Source organism: Priapulus caudatus, unplaced genomic scaffold (assembly GCF_000485595.1).
Source record: "Priapulus caudatus unplaced genomic scaffold, Priapulus_caudatus-5.0.1 Scaffold105, whole genome shotgun sequence".
Taxonomy (NCBI): domain Eukaryota; kingdom Metazoa; phylum Priapulida; class Priapulimorpha; order Priapulimorphida; family Priapulidae; genus Priapulus; species Priapulus caudatus.
In genome coordinates, this window is record NW_014577166.1 from 335,740 (window position 1) to 353,279 (window position 17,540).

The following is a 17,540-nucleotide window of genomic DNA, read 5'->3' on the forward strand; positions in this document are numbered from 1 at the left end:
GTGCGTGCGTGCGTGCGTGCGTGCGTGCGTGCGTGCGTGCGTGCGTGCGTGCGTGTGTGTGTGCGCGCGCACGCGCGTGTGTACGTGCGCGCGCACGCGCGTGTGTACGTGCGTGCGTGTGTTCGGCGTGCCTGCATGCGAATGTGTGCATGCGTTTGCGCTGCCGTGCATACACGTGCGTGCAAAAGAGAGGAGGAAGCGAGCACGCGCAAATAGGGATATGGGGAGGTGAGTTACAGCTGGCAAGACAGGGAGAGAAAAGAATGACCAACAAAAACAGAACTAAACCACGCGCGAGGCAACGAGAGATGGGGAGAGAGATGTAGGAAGAGGATGGAGATAGGGAGGGAGGGGGAGAGAACGGGGGAATTAAGTGAAGAGAGAGAGACATACACACGCACGAGCGCATAGAGCTAGAGAGAGAGGGGGGGGAGAGGAGGGTTGTGGGTGTGGAGTGTGGCGTGCACAGGGCGTGCTGTGCGTTGAGGATTAGGCAACGTTTATGTCCTGCTTTGCCGGCACATCCTCTCTCTCTCTCTCGCGCGCGCTCTCACACATGAGCAGTAATGCACTGATAAGCTCGGCACATCTGTTCGCCAAGAGCAGGAAAGGCAAGATGTTGATGCATTACTGCGGTCGTTACCTGCTGGGGAGAGACCTGTACTAATGTAGGCATGCGAAAAAGCTCTTTCTGGCTGGCTGGCTGGCTATGCAGCTATGGTGGTTAAGCTCGAAGAAGGTTGAATGGCGGCGATTAGGACCTAATTCCGCATGATCCTTTGTAAAACATTTCATTCCCCGGGAGGGAGAGGCACGTACGTAGGCACGGTTGGTTTACACCCGATAGAGGCATCATTCTTGTACAGAACTACAAGATGAATAAGGTGTGAGGGAGGGGGGATGCAGAGATGTAAAGTGTCGGACGACATTTTCTTTGAGCTCTCTCGTCGAAAATTGTAAATCCTATTTTATCTGCGAGCCACAGTAATCTATCAGACACATGGGGTCTGCCTCTGCCGGCTGACTAATTGGACGAGCGTGGATGCTCATTGTGCTCGGTTGATCATTGATGCTGTGTGTGGGATGCTGATTGAAGTATGGCTTCAGTACGAGGAGGACTGGTACTGCCAGCCTCCTCTACTAACCTAATTGTGGCAGCAGCCGTAGCAACAGCAGCGGCAGCAGCAGCCGCAGCAGCAGCACTGTAGCCGCAGCAGTAGCAACAACTGCAGCAGCGGTAGCCGCAACAACCGCAGCACTATGAATCCCAGCTTGGTCTTTTGAAATTCACGTGTCTTTTTGCAGTAGCCGACGGCAAATTGAGGCAATTTATTAAGGGATACATTAGTACTTTCTGAAATGGCATTTTCTGATAGGTTTATTAGTTTTTATGAATTTCATCCCCTGCCACTTGCGTGTGAGGGGAGGAGTTGTATAATGTATATAGTCGTATAGACCACGTCGGGCGATGGCGTTCCATGTTGCGTCACTTTGCAATGCACAATTTTTGCATAATTGTCACGAGCCTGAAAATTTGCCGGACGGGTTTAGTTGTTGTTGCCGTGGCAACTGATTTTGTCAATTGTCCTTTGGTGTCCGATTCTTGTACATCAAACGTTTCTTGTACATCAAATGCCTTTTATAAGACAACGCGCAGTGAAATGGGAGGAACTAGAGTTTATTTTGTCATAAGGTAGTATGATGCATGGCACGAAGTATTTGCTAGTCTAGTACTGGAGAAATCAGCGTTTGGATGCGCATAGTGGGGCTTTAAGCCCTTAATTGTTGCATTTGATGTGTACAGATAGATTTACTTGGCCACATAGGAACGCATTGCCATGTCAGTACAGTTCACGCTGCCTTTAATTAGTCCAGTTTGCAGAAAGGCTATTCTTGCACAGTAAGACAGCATACATGCCGGATTTTGCCTGCTACAGCGGTGAATGATGCACGCACTCGTTGTTAGCTGACTATATTTGCGTTCTCTCTCTGGAATGGTGCATCGTGGAATGCATACAGTAATTACGCGCTGGTCAGCTGGGTCAGTGGCTAATTCACTTGTGTTAGGCTATAGTATGAGACTTTTGAACTCTCATCCGCTGCCTGCAACTAGGGACGAACTAGCCGGTAATTGCATAGCCAGCAGAAATCTAAGCGAATTTTAAACATTTTGCTGCCCAAACGAGGAACGCGGCAATGATGTAGAGGAATACCAGGGGAATAAGGAGTGGGTGATGCAAGGAATGAAGAGAGAGAGAGAGAGAGAACTCTTTCACACACGCGCGCGCGGGCGCACTCACTTACACTCACTATCCCTCTCTTCTCTCCTCCTCGCTCTTTTTCTTTCGCTCATTCCACATTATTTCGTTCCGCTCCCTCCATTTCTCTCTGTCGATCTCTCCCTCTGCCTGCCTTTTAGCTGTTGCTATTATTACTCATGCACACATGCCTTATCTCTTGCTCATATTTATGTGAAATATTCCCAAGCGATTTGTTTTTCAGCGAATTTTAATGGAGGCACTGAAGGGGGTGGCGGTGGACGTTATCGATTTCTTTGTGCCGCTTCTGTTTCCACGTAATCGTGGCATATAATGCGTAATATAAATGGTATAATCTCTCTGTGGTTCACTGAGTAACACGGCTCGTTACAGTTCTTTCGTTTGTTTTCACCCTGCGGAAAGTTTACTATATGCGTTTTACTACTCGCTTTCGCTAGCGAACCATTGCAAACAGCTGGGTCGAAAATTAGAGCGGGGGTGTTGAAAGTATCCGGCTGTTATTTGAGACGTTTTCGATAACAAATTGATATGCGGCTTTATCTCTCGACTGTTCCTCTACAGCAGTTACAGGCTACAGCAGTTCCTTCCGGCGGTCTGGGGTTCCGACGGGATGTCTGTGTGTGTACGCATCGTGTGTTACATTGTATATGTTTGTACCATTCCCGTGCAGCATCAGGGATGTTGGTTTCTCTTATATCTGGGATGATCCCCCCCCCTTGTACACGCGCACACGCATGCACACTCACACGCATGCACGCACAGATACACGCATGCACACATACGTACTGTGACGTACACACGCTTGCACACACGCGCACGCGCACACACACACACACACACACACGCACGCGCACGCACGCACGCACGCACGCACACAGTACGGACGGAAGAACTCGCTTGCTAACTGCGGCTGCTGTTGTTGTGCCGATCTTCATCGTATATCCTAATCGTGGCTGCTATTATTCGTGCACGGGCGGCGTTCACTTCCCGTGCGTGCGTGTGTGCCTCACATACATACGGGGCGGGTTCAGTGGGGTTCTGACGCACTACGGCGTTTACGTAAGAAATAATTGCACCGGCCGCCGCGGTGTTAACTGGTTATAATCCTCCCGGAGTGTTTGGTCATTATCCGTTGCACAAGTGCAACTCTTGTTGCTCTGCGTGGAATATGACAGGCCGTTATTGTGCGCGAGGGCAACAAAAAGGCATTGTATCCATGTATGACTGATTGTGTCCTGTGTGAAATAAGTACCGTACACTTCAAGAGAGTGGGGTGGGATAGTCTCAGATAGAGCGATTGGGGATGTAAAGGTGGGTGGGTGGGTGGACGGATGGATGGATGGATTAAGAGACAGACGGACGGGTTGAGAGAGATAGAGAGATAAAGAAATGAGAGGAAAAGGAAAGGGTGGAAGATTTGAGAAGAGAAGAGAGAGAGAGAGAGAAGGGGGGGGGAAGGGAGAGAGATAGAGAGATAGATGGCGAAATATTGAGAGTCATGTTTGTTGTTGAGAGAAGTCTGCGCGCACGCCTGAATTTGTGTGTGTTTGTGTGCGTGCGTGCGTGCGTGCGTGCGTGCGTGCGTGCGTGCGTGCGTGCGTGCGTGCGTGCGCGCGTGCTTGCGCGCGCGTTCGTATTCGTGTGCGCGTACGCGCGCGTTCGTATTCATATGCGCGTACGCGCGCGCGCGTGGGTGCGTAATGTAATTTGTAGGTCTCTGTGTAGTTTTCCCCTTGTGGCAAACATGTCTTAAAAGCTTTCTCTCTCTCAGTGGAGCAGCTGTTCAGTAAATATGTACTCAGTGCTAGCAGGAACTTATGTGCTTAGCCTAGGACGGGGGGAACGTTGCTGCTCCACAGCCCGCGCGCACCGCATGATGACGATTTGTACAGAATTTACGATAAGTGACACCAGATGGCGGGTTTCCTGAGTGCGCTGCGGTCGGTTTTCATGCTTGTTTTATGAGAGCGTGTTTATGCATCGGCGGAGTTATTATTGCCTTCTCTGTCTCTGCACACCAAAACGAGGCAACATTTCTGAACTTTAAAATCATGTTTAACCAAAAAATAATCGTTATCATCGTCGTCGTGAGGATGAATTGTTATTCGCATTGTAACGCAGCGGGTGTCGTGAATGTTATACTGATTGCCACCTTGCAGACTAACTAACCCGGTAGCGATCCGACGTGTGTATGCGGGATCTGTTCGTGAATCGCTCGGCGTGCGTTCGTTGTGTGTTGTTGGTGTGTGAGCTCACCCCAGGCAGCAGCTCGTCGCTTCACTCGTCGTCATAGTAACGAGCGGAAGATGATGGCGACTCTGCTGCCTCTCGCCCTCCCTTATCTCTCCTCGATTCCTCGCATCTCTGTGTTCTTCTATATCGATTTCTGTATTCTAATTGCATTGTTTGATGTGAGTAATGCTGGTGGCACGTGTATGCACAAGCTCGTAATGAATAGCTAAAGTTATTCTGCTCTATAGGAGGTGGTTCAGGTCCGCTTCAGACCCGAGCTAACGTCAGTATAAAACGACTTATCCCGAGCTAAAGTTATCCCGCTTCAGAAGCGGGCTAAAGTCGTGCGCAGTATAAAAGGGGTCTTAGCTAAAACACCGTACTACAGTTGGAACTAGTTCAAGAAACTGCAGGGGTTCGTGATAAGGATAGCCAGGTCCCCCGATTGTGTCGCCCCCTTCCCCCGTATGAGGATGCGCAGCGCTTCGCACTTAATACTTGTAACTAAATAGATTAGGCTGCATGTGCGCGCGCCTTGCTGCGGCGCGCAGTCGCGCGGGCGCCCATCCTTCCTTCCCCGGCGTACGTAATCTGCTCGGGCTGGGCGCTGCGATGCAGAGAGAGAGAGCGAGCGCGGTGCGTTTGCGCTGCCGACCCTAACCCTAACCCTAACCCTAACCCTAACCCTAACCCTAACCCTAACCCTAGGGGGGTAGTTGTCCGGGTGGGAGTTGTACTACCTGTCGGTGGCAGTCTATCGTCGAGTCACTTTCGTGCATTTTTGACGTGACTACGGGACGTTTCACTGCCGGCGGTTTCTGCCGGTCGTGCTGCGTGTTTGGCCTTTGAAACGCGGCAGGATGAGCATGTGACAAGCAGCGAGTGAGTGAGTGAGTGAGTGAGTGAGTGAGTGTGCGCGGTGGTACAGGACGGGTGCGGTGCCGACGGAACCTCGGATGGTGGGTTTAGTGGGCGATTGCGCATGAAATTGCATGACCTGCATTGACGACAAACTCGCTTGGGAAAATCAGAACGGAAATTCACGCACGCACGCGCACACACACACACACACACACACACACACACACACACACACACACACACACACACACACACACACACACGCACGCACGCACACACGCGCGCGCGCGGTCTGTTGGTCATCTTTCCTATAGTGCCAAAATTTGTATGAAATTCAATATATGAATTTCGTCTGTGATAAGATAAATCCGTTTGAAAAACACCCCTGCGCGCTAAATTTTCGGCACCGTTACAATTTTGCGATCTGCACGCGACGTTGTCTCGTTCCCATATGACTTCTTTACCAAGCCTTCGAAATCTCCTATGGATAGGGGCTACACGCGGAAGATAGCGATTCTGTGGCTCGACATGTACGTGGTAACGAGCATTTCCTTCTGGCCGGATGCAAAATGGTTCACTCCGTGTGTAATTTTGTATTCAGACCGTGGAGGCGTTGCCCGTACAGCGTGCCAGCCAGCGTTTCACACCACCGGCACCCGGTAGCTAGTGTAGCTGCCACAACGCCAGCAGCAGCAACTTACCGCCGCTTCCGGTGGCTGCTGCCGTACGCATGCACATGTCTCTAGTATATAGGTGCACGTGTATTACAGGAGCGTCTGCGGTCGCGCTACAAGCTACCAGCGTCCTGTCACGGTGCAGCGTTAGCTTTGCGCAACTACGTATATATATGTCGGATTGGTCCTGTCCCATCTACGTTCGGCGGTTCGTAACATTGGACACGCCCCCTCTTCCTCCCCCCTCCGACTGCGGATGTGCCTAGTACAGGGACATCTAATCAGTAATCAGACAAATACGCCTCCCTGTACGTTTATCGTATATTTATGAGTATTATGTTCTAAGTAAAAGTGTTCAACAGTAAAACGGCCAATGAGGAACGACTATATTTATATATTTTGATGAGAAACGTGTTCTGCGAGTTTGGATTCGTTCACTCACGCTACGGCTGCCTTTCATGCGCTTCGTATTCAGCTGGTAATCCACCCTTATAAATTACACGAAGTTTTGTTCTCGATTCTTTGTGCACAGTAAAGTTATAAGGGAAGTGTAATGCAGAGAATGTGTTCACTCTATCATATATATATAAAGCGATTTTTTTAGATACGTGGACGAAAAAATGCAGAAAATTTCAGGGTCTCGGACCGCTTTTATGTTTTACGTAACCTGAAAGGTTTGTTAAAAAATCATTCCCATTCGACTTTTTTTCCTCACTAGTTATTCACAGCTATACAACGTACATAGGCTACGTACAATTAAATTTAAATTTAAATTTAAATGCGTACAGCAAATGGCAAAACAAATGTTTTTTGTCTCGTTACCGTCGACCCGCACTTGAACCGTCGGTCGAGTCCGACCACTGCAAATGTGAGATCGTGTAGTGGTGGTCTGATTGTTTACCAACCCTCACCACACCGCGTTCTCCGGAACTGAGGGGCAGTGCGGTGCGATTTGATGAGAGATTGCTGTGCGGAAACTGTGTGCTCTCGTATGGAGAGCGGAAATGTATTGTTAACTGCGATTGCGTTTCTCTTGACTGTTGATCAATACGCCATCCGCACAACACACGTTATACATATATATTACGTGGTTTTTTGTCTGCAGTAGAGCAACGATGACGTTTTTGCGTTTAATCAAGCCGAGTCTTATTCAAATAGATGTAAACGGGATGCGGTTGATCTTGCGCAACGACGATTTGCTCTACCGGTTCTAGCATTATCAAACTCGTTAGTTTCATAGCAAAGAAATTAGTTTATTCATTCGCGCGTGAACGTTATATTCCGATTCGCAGAGGGAGAGCTGTTTCGATTGAATGCGTGCAGACCCCCGCCGTGGTTAGCTGCTAAGCTGCACGTACGGAAGGCCAGAAGGCTAATTCGCATTTCGAACCTAGAATTTCGAATCTCGAATTTCCAATCTCGAATTTCTAATCTCGAGTTTAGATGTTTCGAGCACAACTAACGAATGAGGTCTGTGTTCTAATTGGTCAACCAACGTGGAAGTGTGCGTGAAATTTAAAACGAAATCTGATTGCTCGCAATAAAAACGTGCATTAGACTTCGTGTCTCCTTTTGTTTCGAATGAGCCTCCGGGGGGCTTTTCGTGCTAACGGCGCGTCGGCTTTGATGCGTCACACTGTCTATTCGATGCCGCAGCCGAACCGCATAAATTTATTTCGCACATCCAGCCACTCTTCGCGTGCTTCACCACGCATCAGCATCGCACGTAGTTCGCGGCGTGGCTATTAGCAAATATTAAAGCACCATCGCGAGCGGTACGCGTACGTGCCGATGATGCTTAGCATTTCGATGGCCGAACAGCATTATTGCCGCTGTACGTACAACCTGGCGCTGCTGCTGCTGCTGCTCACATTCGCGCCAAGGCGCGTGCACTGCTCCCTGGAGAATTCGCACAGGTGGTAGATCGTTGCACGTCGGATTTGTGTGTCTTTCCAACGCACGCAACGCGTTGTGTGGCGTCGTGGTCTGGCGCAGTTTCACTCTATTGCAATTTATATAGGTAAATATTGGTATAGGGAATGTGTGTTCGTGTAGGAAGATTTATATATTGTCGTGAAATGTTTAGTCACGAGACACCGATTATGAAAGCCCGTGCATGCTGAGGCTCTCTATAGTCTTGTCTATTCATCCCTGTAGCTAACCCATGTATAGTGACGCACATCCTGGAGTACATCCCTTCGTGTTCATAACCCAACTCCATGGGGAAACCCTATATACAGACCAATATTCTCATTAAATCCTTGCCGTGGGCATTCCTTGATCTCTAGTGAAACACTCTAAATACTGTATAAGCTGTATATTTCGCGGTGGTTTAATTGTCGCGAATTTCGCGAACGCGTCCCCGACCGCGAAAATAACTACACGCGAATCATTCATACCGAATAATACATAATTCACCGACTGCGAAATTAGCCACTCGCGAAATTGTCCGTCAAGTGTGAATTCGCGAAAATATCTGTACGCGAAAAATACGGCTTATACAGTAATCCAACGTTGATACGTGACAACCTTTCGTGAATCCTTGCTGCGGCTAGGCCCTTAAGGATACTCTCCACGTTGTGCATGAAATTTTATCGATATTTCGTTTTCAACTTTATTCGATGGCTAACACTATGCGCCACCTTTGTACATGCTCATTTATCCATATAAGGGTACATGTGTAACTGTCCGAGCGTTTTTGCTTCCCCCGTACATGTGTAGTGAGCCGCGGCTCGACGTCATTATGAAGTCAAGCACATGATACAACCAGCATTTTCACGATATTCACTGAGCAGTATCCATCAATATCAGGAGTAGATAATAGGGAATTCCTATTATCTACTCCTGACAACATCAACCTGCTACAGCTGTACTATTACTCTGATCCAATAAGTATCCCACAGGAGCCTAAAATAGTTCTCACACTCGCGAACGCACGTTACTAAGGCGCGCGTTTGTTGACAGTGACGTCAGGCAATGGGCGGTTCGCGCCATTTGCATGAATTGCATTGGTCACCTCGTAATTCCTCAGAATTTCTCAAGGTGCATGGAACATTTTACCAATTTAGTGTGTCAGTTAGTCATGGAATGTCGCAGTAAGTACTAACAATAGATATATCACAATACGTTCAGCCGCATTTTGCACACAGGCGTCACTCATTGTGAAAATAGAAAACCCTGATTTCTCCGTTTCGATTTTGACATAGTAGCCGATGTAATAATGGATATTTCTCTGTGATTAAACTGGATTAATTTAATTTTACACTCGTTTAAATGTAACATATTGTGGTAAAAAAGCGCGTCAGGGATTGTTATTAAGTGGGTAGTTTATTAGTTATGCCTCTTTATTCGCTAAAATTTTCTATTTTAACACACAACTTGATTTTTAAGCAGTTTTTTGCGAGTTTTCTCGGTAAATATGAAAATTATAAGAAAAATCCTGACTCGCTATTTGGTCCATATTGTGCTTACATGTGGCAAAAATTTGTTCCTCACTCTTTCTGGTAATTGAGAAATATCAAAATACACATTTTACATAAAATTCAAACATTTGTGTGGGAACATAATTAGTGGCTGGAATTTTCATGAATATTTTTTGTGGCTTGAGCATAGAGATATATTCCTCTATAAATAAACAAAGTGATTGATTCGATTCATTCGCCAATAAACGTTTAATCTTCACTAGAGCAATACCCGTGCACAACGTGGAGAGTATCCTTATTGTAGTTTAGTAAACCATTTAGTTTAGTAATACCCCTCACTGTCGTAATACCCCTCTCACTGTCGTAATACGTCTCACTGTCGTAAATACTGTCACTGTCGTAATACCTCTCACTGTCGTAATCCCGCTCACTGTCGTAATACGTCTCACTGTCGTAATACTGTGCACTGTCGTAATACCTCTCATGTCGTAATACCCCTCACTGTACGTAATACTGGTCGATGCAGCCCTACTGTCGTAATGCCCTCACTGTCGTAATACCTCTCACTGTCGTAATACTCTCACTGTCGTAATACCTCTCACTGTCGTAATACCTCTCACTGTCGTAATACCTCTCACTGTCGTAATACCCCTCACTGTCGTAATACCTCTCACTGTCGTAATGCCCCTCACTGTCGTAATACGTCTCAATGTCGTAATACCTCTCACTGTCGTAATACCCCTCACTGTCGTAATACCCCTCACTGTGTAATCCCTGCTCCACTGTCTAATACTTCTCATGTCGTAATACTCTCACTGTCGTAATACCCCCTGCACTGTCGTAATACTTCTCACTGTCGTAATACCTCTCACTGTCGTAATACTTCTCACTGTCGTAATACTCTCCACTGTCGTAATACCTCACTGTCGTAATACTCTCACTGTCGTAATACCTCTCACTGTCGTAATACCTCTCACTGTCGTAATACCTCTCCTGTGTAAACCCTCACTGTCGTAATACCCCTCACTGTCGTAATACCTCTCACTGTCGTAATACCTCTCACTGTCGTAATAACCGCCGACCGCTAATTGGCGCTATTTCTGAAGATCTTTGGGAAATTTATTTGGGCAGTACACGCGCGCTGTTTCTCGATTTTACCTAGAAGTCCACAATTTTGGGTATCTTACGTGTTTATCCGCTCCACTAACGCGGCTCTTGTGTGTTGTACCGACTGCGTGGACGGTGACGTGCGCGCGCGTGTGTGTGCGTGTGTGCGTGCGTGCAGCTATTGTGTGACTAGGCGTGCGTACCTGTAGCTGTATTCCTGATGGTTGCTGCGGACGTAGCAAGTTAGCATTGCGTTTGCGTGTGCGTGTGGCTGTGTGCGCGCCACGCCGCCGTAACAAATGTGCGATCGCTCGCCATGTGCGTTGTTCATTCATTCACCGACTTCATTTACACACGAAAGGTTCGCCGTGCACCTGCTAATAAAAGTATGTATGCGGTTGCGTTTTGTGCCTGCGCGCGTACGTGTATGAGTGCGTGCGTGTGTGTGTGTGTGTGTGCGTGTGTGTGTGCGTGTGCGTGTGCGTGTGCGTGTGCGTGTGTGTGTGTGTGTGTGCCTGTGTGTGTGCGTTTGTGTGCGCGTATGCCTGCGTGCCTCTGTCTGCGGTTGTGTGTGTGTGTGTGTGTGTGTGTGTGTGTGTGTGTGGTGTGTGGTGTGTGTGTGCGTGCGTGCGTGCGTGCGTGCGTGGCGTGCGTGCGTGCTGTATGCGTGAGCGCCGCGTGTGTGCGGGTTGTGTGCTTGCCTGCGAATATTATGCTCACTAAACGCGTCCAGTGATGCTCTTGTCTGTGGCACCGACTGTCCTTCGAAAAACAGGTCCAGGCTAATGATCGCAGCCCGTCGGCCGTCTTTTACGCAGCTGTGCTCCTACGTCTGCGTAACTGTGCCTGTTTGTGTGACGTACACGCCTACTATTTTCGGTAAAAGTGCTGCGTGCGAGCATGCGTGTATCTGGCGCGTGGGGTGTTGCGTGTGCTTGTGTATTGTGAGTATGTGCGTGCGTGCGTGCGTCCGTGGCGTGCGTTGTGTGTGTGTGGTTGCTCTCTATGCGCGACGTGCACCGTTTTTGCGCGTGTTGTGTGTGTGTGTGTGTGTGTGTGTGTGTGTGTGTGTGTGTGTGTGTGCGTGCGTGCGTGCGTGTGTGCGTGTTTGCGTGCGTGCGTGCGTGTGTGTGTGTATGCTGTTCTGTACAGTGTGTTATGTATGTGGGTTTTACTATCTGTGTGCTTTACGCTGTTTATTTGTGGGGGCGTTCGTGTGCCCCTGTATTCGTGCAAATAATGCGGTAACTTAACACGTTCTGCTAGCATTATTTTCCACGACATTTAAACGTTTTCCTAACCAACGTAACTCTTTTTCTAGTAATAACGCTTCCTTTTTCACCGCATCGAATCTATAACAGAATTATTTGCAATATTCGTAGCGGTTTCCGTTACGCATGTCCCGCCAACTATCCTGCTCTCTGTTAACCATGCCCAGCTACAGTAGAGTAGGTGTGCGTGTATGTGGTGAGGTGAGGGGATGGGGGGGGGTGCATAGGTGGCAAAGCCTTGTGAACGGTGTCGCTTCGCAGAGCGTGCAAGTGAGGCGTGTTGCGGCCACCGAATGTGGCCTCTGTGCTATGTATGCGCGTGTGTGTATATGCCTCGCGGAGATGTGCACGGTGGGCATGCAGCAGCAGCAACAGCGGCCGTACAGTAGGCGCTGGCGGTATTATTATTCCGGTGTCGGTGAAAAGGTGCACGGCAGTGCTGGACACGGCTGCAAATTCGTTCCACGCGAGGGCTAAATGCATTTAGTTGTTAGGGAGTTGTATAGGGGGTGCGTATATATATATATAATAGCGTAGTAGGGTGTAAATAAGGGTTACGTTTTGCGCATTGTTCGTATTTTGCGGCGCCTGCATGGTTCCTGTGTGTACAGTCGACACAGCCTGAAAGCGTATTGTACTCGCAACAATCGGAGCTTGCCGTGCAGCTGTAAAATGCGGACACGAAGTTTCACAGTTAGCTATGTACAGCTGCCGGTTCTTAGATTTTTTTTTTGCTCGTTGAATTTAAAAAAAAGAAGCCATTGTTAAGCGCATCTGTGACCGAGCTAGCTTTAACCGCCTTTCCTTGTGTGTAATCGCGTCGGGGGCCTTGTGGTGTGTGCATTTTGCCCAGTGCCTCAATGTATTGATAGCGAAATCCAGAGATTAAGCAAAACCACTAGAGCAAACAGCGTTACAGCGACAGGATAAAATCCAATCATTAGGATGAGAAACACTTTTCAATGCTTCAAATCACCTCGGGCCGAATCCAGCGTCGCAGTTCATTACGTTGTGTCTGCACCGGCAAGAGGCAGCAGATGAAACCCAGCACTCACGTAAAGCAGATGTTTGCAGCTTCAAAGTGTTACGTAGCAACAGTGTCACACACCACACTGATAGTCCTCCACGAGGGGGAGAGGGGGGAGGAAAGAGAGAGAGAGAGAGAGAGAGAGAGAGAAAGAAAGAAAGAGAGAGAGAAAGAAAGAGAGACAGAGAGAGAACGAGAGAGAGAGAGAAAGAAAGAGAGAGAGAGAGAGAAAGAAAGAGAGAGAGAGAGAGAAAGAAAGAGAGAGAGAACGAGACGAGAGAGGGGGGAATTAGTGAGAGGAACAAACATATGGACACGTAGAGGGATGGAAGATAGTAAGAAAGGCAGCGAGATGTAGAGAAGAGAGCTGCTGCACTTCTTTTACTTGTCAGCTGACATCGCGTCACACGTTACAGGAAGTTCTATACTGTTGATTGGGAAAGCGTCGTTCTCCTGACCGCTTTAAATAGGTGTTCTGCAAAAGGATGCGGGAGGCATTACGGTATTAATTTATGGGCAACGCTCTGCCGCTGTATACTTAATTCCGATGTCCAACGTAAATAAGTCATTTGCAGTGGTAGCGGAATGCTACGGTCGCGCCCTGGGGGCTCTGCCGCGTAGTAACTTGTAGCAGCAAAAAGGGGAAGAGCCTGTGCATGCTTGTGCCACCACCGGCACACCAGCAGCACCGCGTGCGAACGAGGTTGCGCAATTCCGAAAAAAAGATAACTCATGACGGAAGCCTTGCGAGTGTTTGCTCGAGCGCTGTCTTGTTATCATTTCGGCTTTATTATACGCAAGTGATGTTGCAATAGCTAGTGATGCGACGAAGTTCCTTGTTCGAATGCCTTGTTGCCTTTTGGTACCCCTCTTGGATCCTAAACTTGATTCACTGTATCCGTTACGCTTTAAATCTTTTATTGGTTTAAACTAATGAACTTTAAAAAAGAACTGATAAAATATTTTTAACTTGGTCTGTCTGTCAACATACAAAAATTAAAATAGTCATAAATTTTCGTTAATTTTACCACTTTGTTATCGCCATTGCCGATTACCAATTGTTTACCTCTGCTGAGCTGTGATTTATTGCTTGGCCTCAAATGTGCAACACACCGTGGTATTGTTGTTTTCATTTAAATTTCATTTTGACTGTCGACATTAGTCAGGAAATTTTTCTTTCGTAAGCCAAGTACTAAAAGTTAAATGTAATAAACATAAAACGTTTCACCCCCACAGCATTTCTGGCCGTATTGTATCCGTAAGCAATATACTTCACATTACGATACACGTAATTTATACGTACAACGATAGCCACGTGTTTACAATTTCACAATGCACAAGCAGTCGTCCGTCCATGAACGCGACGTCAGATATTCTCCGCCGATTTTGACGCAGACGTTCCAATGGTGATTTGCATTACTTTCAGATTTGCCGTATACCAGAGTTAGGAAGGCCCTGCGTGCAGATGGGCTGATATTAGCAATGAGAAGATGAACTCTGCCAATGCTGAGGCCACTTCATGCAAGCGTAGGAAACCATCGGATGTCAAGCTTCAGTCTAATGTGTGAGTAGTACCATGTCATATTGCGCTGAGCTGGGGATGGTAGTAAATAAAAAATTAATGCCTCTCGAGTTTTGGAACGTCCTGGAATTTTTCGAACCCCATTTTTCACGCATGGAAGGTCCTGTAAATTGTGGAAAATATAGACTGTTATTGTGTTTGATATTCAGAGGAATAGCTAGATTAACTACCTAATCGTTGGTTACCTGATACGATATGTACGCAAAGATTGTGTTTGGCGGAAATCTCACAGTCGTGGAAAATGGAAGTTTTTCGTCTTGGATAATTCCTTAGAACTTCTCGAAAAGGTTTTTTTCCTTTATGAGGACCGACAAGTTTAAGGTGCCAGCGGCTCATTCATAATACTTGGTTTGGATTTGGGGTAGTTGCTGAAATATGATCTTGGATGGTAAGTTCGTATAAATGGCTCGTTATTAATATTAGTCTGGTTCCTTAGGTTATAATGTACTTTCGTTTATCAGTTTTTTTGTAGATTTGTGAAACCATACTTTCTTGGAAACGATATGAGCTTTTAAATGCAAAATTAAATTTAGACATAAGTGAATCTGACTGTACCCCATGCTGATTATATGAAGTTGGTTGTAACAGACTGGTTATACTAGACAGGTTGTTTGGCTAGCTATCCCAGGCTAGTGATTTCATGCTGATTATGTAAGACTGGTTATGTCAATTTGATTACGCCAGGCTAGCTATTCGAGACTCGTTTTGCCAGGCTGGTTGTGCCAATCTGGTTGTGCCAATCTGGTTGTGCCAGGCTGGTTGTGCCATGCTGGATGTGCGAGGCAGATTGTGCTAGGTTAGTTGTGCCATGCTGGTTGTGGAAAGATGATTGTGCCAGGGCTCGCTGTGAAGGGTTGGTATTCCCAGGCCCAATATCTCGGTATGTTTATCCAGGTTAGCCAGAGTAAATCAGCTTGGCATGTGTGCATAATAATACGTCAGGCCAGATGCGCTCGGGATGGAATGGGATTTTCTAATCAGGGTCAGTCCGTATAACTAGCTTTCATAAATATTTAAGGGCAGTAAAGCAGCATGCCTTATTAAAGCTCGGCTTTTCACAAAATTGCCTAGCGATTTTTAGCGGCACGTAGCCGAGGCTGTACGCGTCACAGAACAAGGAAGCCAAGCTGATGTGGGGGGCCGGCGAGAAGTGTAGAAAAGCTGCAAGCTGGCTCTGTTAGCCTGAAGCCAGTCGCTGTGCGTCGGTGGGAAGCTGTAACTCCATCCTCTCTTCACGCCCAGTCTTCCGTCGGCTCTCAGCTGTCGTCACCTCCCACACGGTGGTGGCATTAGCGGAGATGCAGCAATCAATGTATAGTCATGCAGTCAATCCTGCGTAAGAGGGTCTCGCAAAGGGAACCGCGTAAAAGTGCACTTTATAGACGGGTGTCCGTTTTGTGGAGGTGCGCTGTGTGTGGTACAGGTTTGACTGTATATCCAGTTTGATTAAAAAGCAAGCTGCTTCACCGACATTTTATATTAATTGAGGGTGGAGACGTTTGCACTGACCGTGAATAATCGTTCACCCAGATTAGGCGCATCTGGTGCAACATGGCATCATGTGCATATAGACCGGTATCTCTAGAACTATAGCTCTTCGCTCTGCCACAGGCACCGTCTACTATAGGCAGATCAGGAACAACCAGGGTGTGATGATCATCCATGGATAAACAGGAAGGGTTACCCGAGCCGACCTGTGAAAGCCAGGCAGGGGAGATAACAAACCAGTTATATGTCGCATGGGATAACCAACAAACAGCCAATCTAGTATAACCAGGATTTGCGGGGTACGTGGCTAGCCCATAACGTATGCCATAGGATAGCCATGGGATAATCACTGGGATAACTAGTCTGCAATAGTTAGCCTGGAATAACTAGCCTGGGATAATTGGCTTGGGATAATCAGCCTTGGATAATCAGTCCGGAATAATTAGCCTGGGATAATTAGCTTGGGATAATCAGCATCAGTTGAATAATTAGCTTGGGATAACCAGCCTGGGATAATCTGCCTGACTTCACCAGCCTGGGATAACCATCCCGGATAGCTATACTGGGATAATCTGGCTTCACCAGCCCGTGATGACATCCCAGAATAGCTACCCCGGGATAATCTGGCTTCACCAGACCGTGATGATCATCCTGGGATAGATATCCTGGGATAATCTGTCTTCTCGAGCCTGTGATATGACATCCGGGGATAGTTATCCTGGGATAATCTGTCTTCACCAGCCTGTGATGACATCCGGGGATAGTTATACTGGGGTAATCTGGCTTCACCAGCCCGTGATAACCAGGCTGCAATCACAGTGAAGCAAGCTGGCGGACAGTGGTTCTCCACCAGCCCACAGCATGTCATCATGAGCACACGTGATTCGTCTATGTAGCTGCGCACCTCCTGGAGAAGCGGGGATTGTATAATATTTATTAGGCAGTGGCTACGGGTACGGCAGCCGTATCTTAATGTCTCGAGGCTACGGGTACGGCAGTCACACCACGCATGCGCTGCAGCCGTATCTTAATGTCTCGAGGCTACGGGTACGGCAGTCCATTCGCGTTCGTACTTAACGAGACAAAGATGGCGGCGGTGGCGCCAGATTTCGAAATAACGCATTGGAAAATAAATTCACGATTTGAGAGTTTAGATGAGCTAGAACTCTAACCCTAACCCTAACCCTAACTCTAACCCTAACCCTAACTCAAACCCTAACCCTAACCCTAACCCTAACTCTAACCCTAACCCTAACCCTAACGCCAAAAAGGGGCTTCAACGAACGACGGCTTCCGTACCTCCAGGCACTGCGTATTTGGCATGCAGTCGTGATGTGTGTATTACCTATATGCTATGCTAGCTATAGCGAGGGAGCAGCGCTACATGTGTGACACTCCGGAAGCGCTAGTGCAGCGAGGCGCTCAGTGTCTCGGCGACATTTGGTCGGGAGCCGGCGCTCTTTCACCACCTCTCCCTCCCCCTCTCTCACTCTCTCTCTCTCTCTCTCTCTCTCTCTCTCTCTCCTCTCTTTTTCTTCTTCCTCCCTCCTCCTCCTCTCTCTCTATATATATATATATATATATATATATATATATA

The 17,540-nt window shown here is 47.6% G+C and overlaps 1 protein-coding gene across 1 annotated transcript in view; it reads left to right on the forward strand.

Moving 5' to 3' along the window:
* LOC106805199 (nuclear receptor coactivator 2-like) overlaps nucleotides 1–17,540 on the forward strand; it is a gene marked incomplete in the record, with an annotated part of 120,763 nt that overhangs the window by 65,989 nt on the left and 37,234 nt on the right. The window contains 1 exon segment of the mRNA XM_014806699.1: nucleotides 14,300–14,437. Within this exon segment, the coding sequence (XP_014662185.1) occupies nucleotides 14,364–14,437 (74 nt within the window).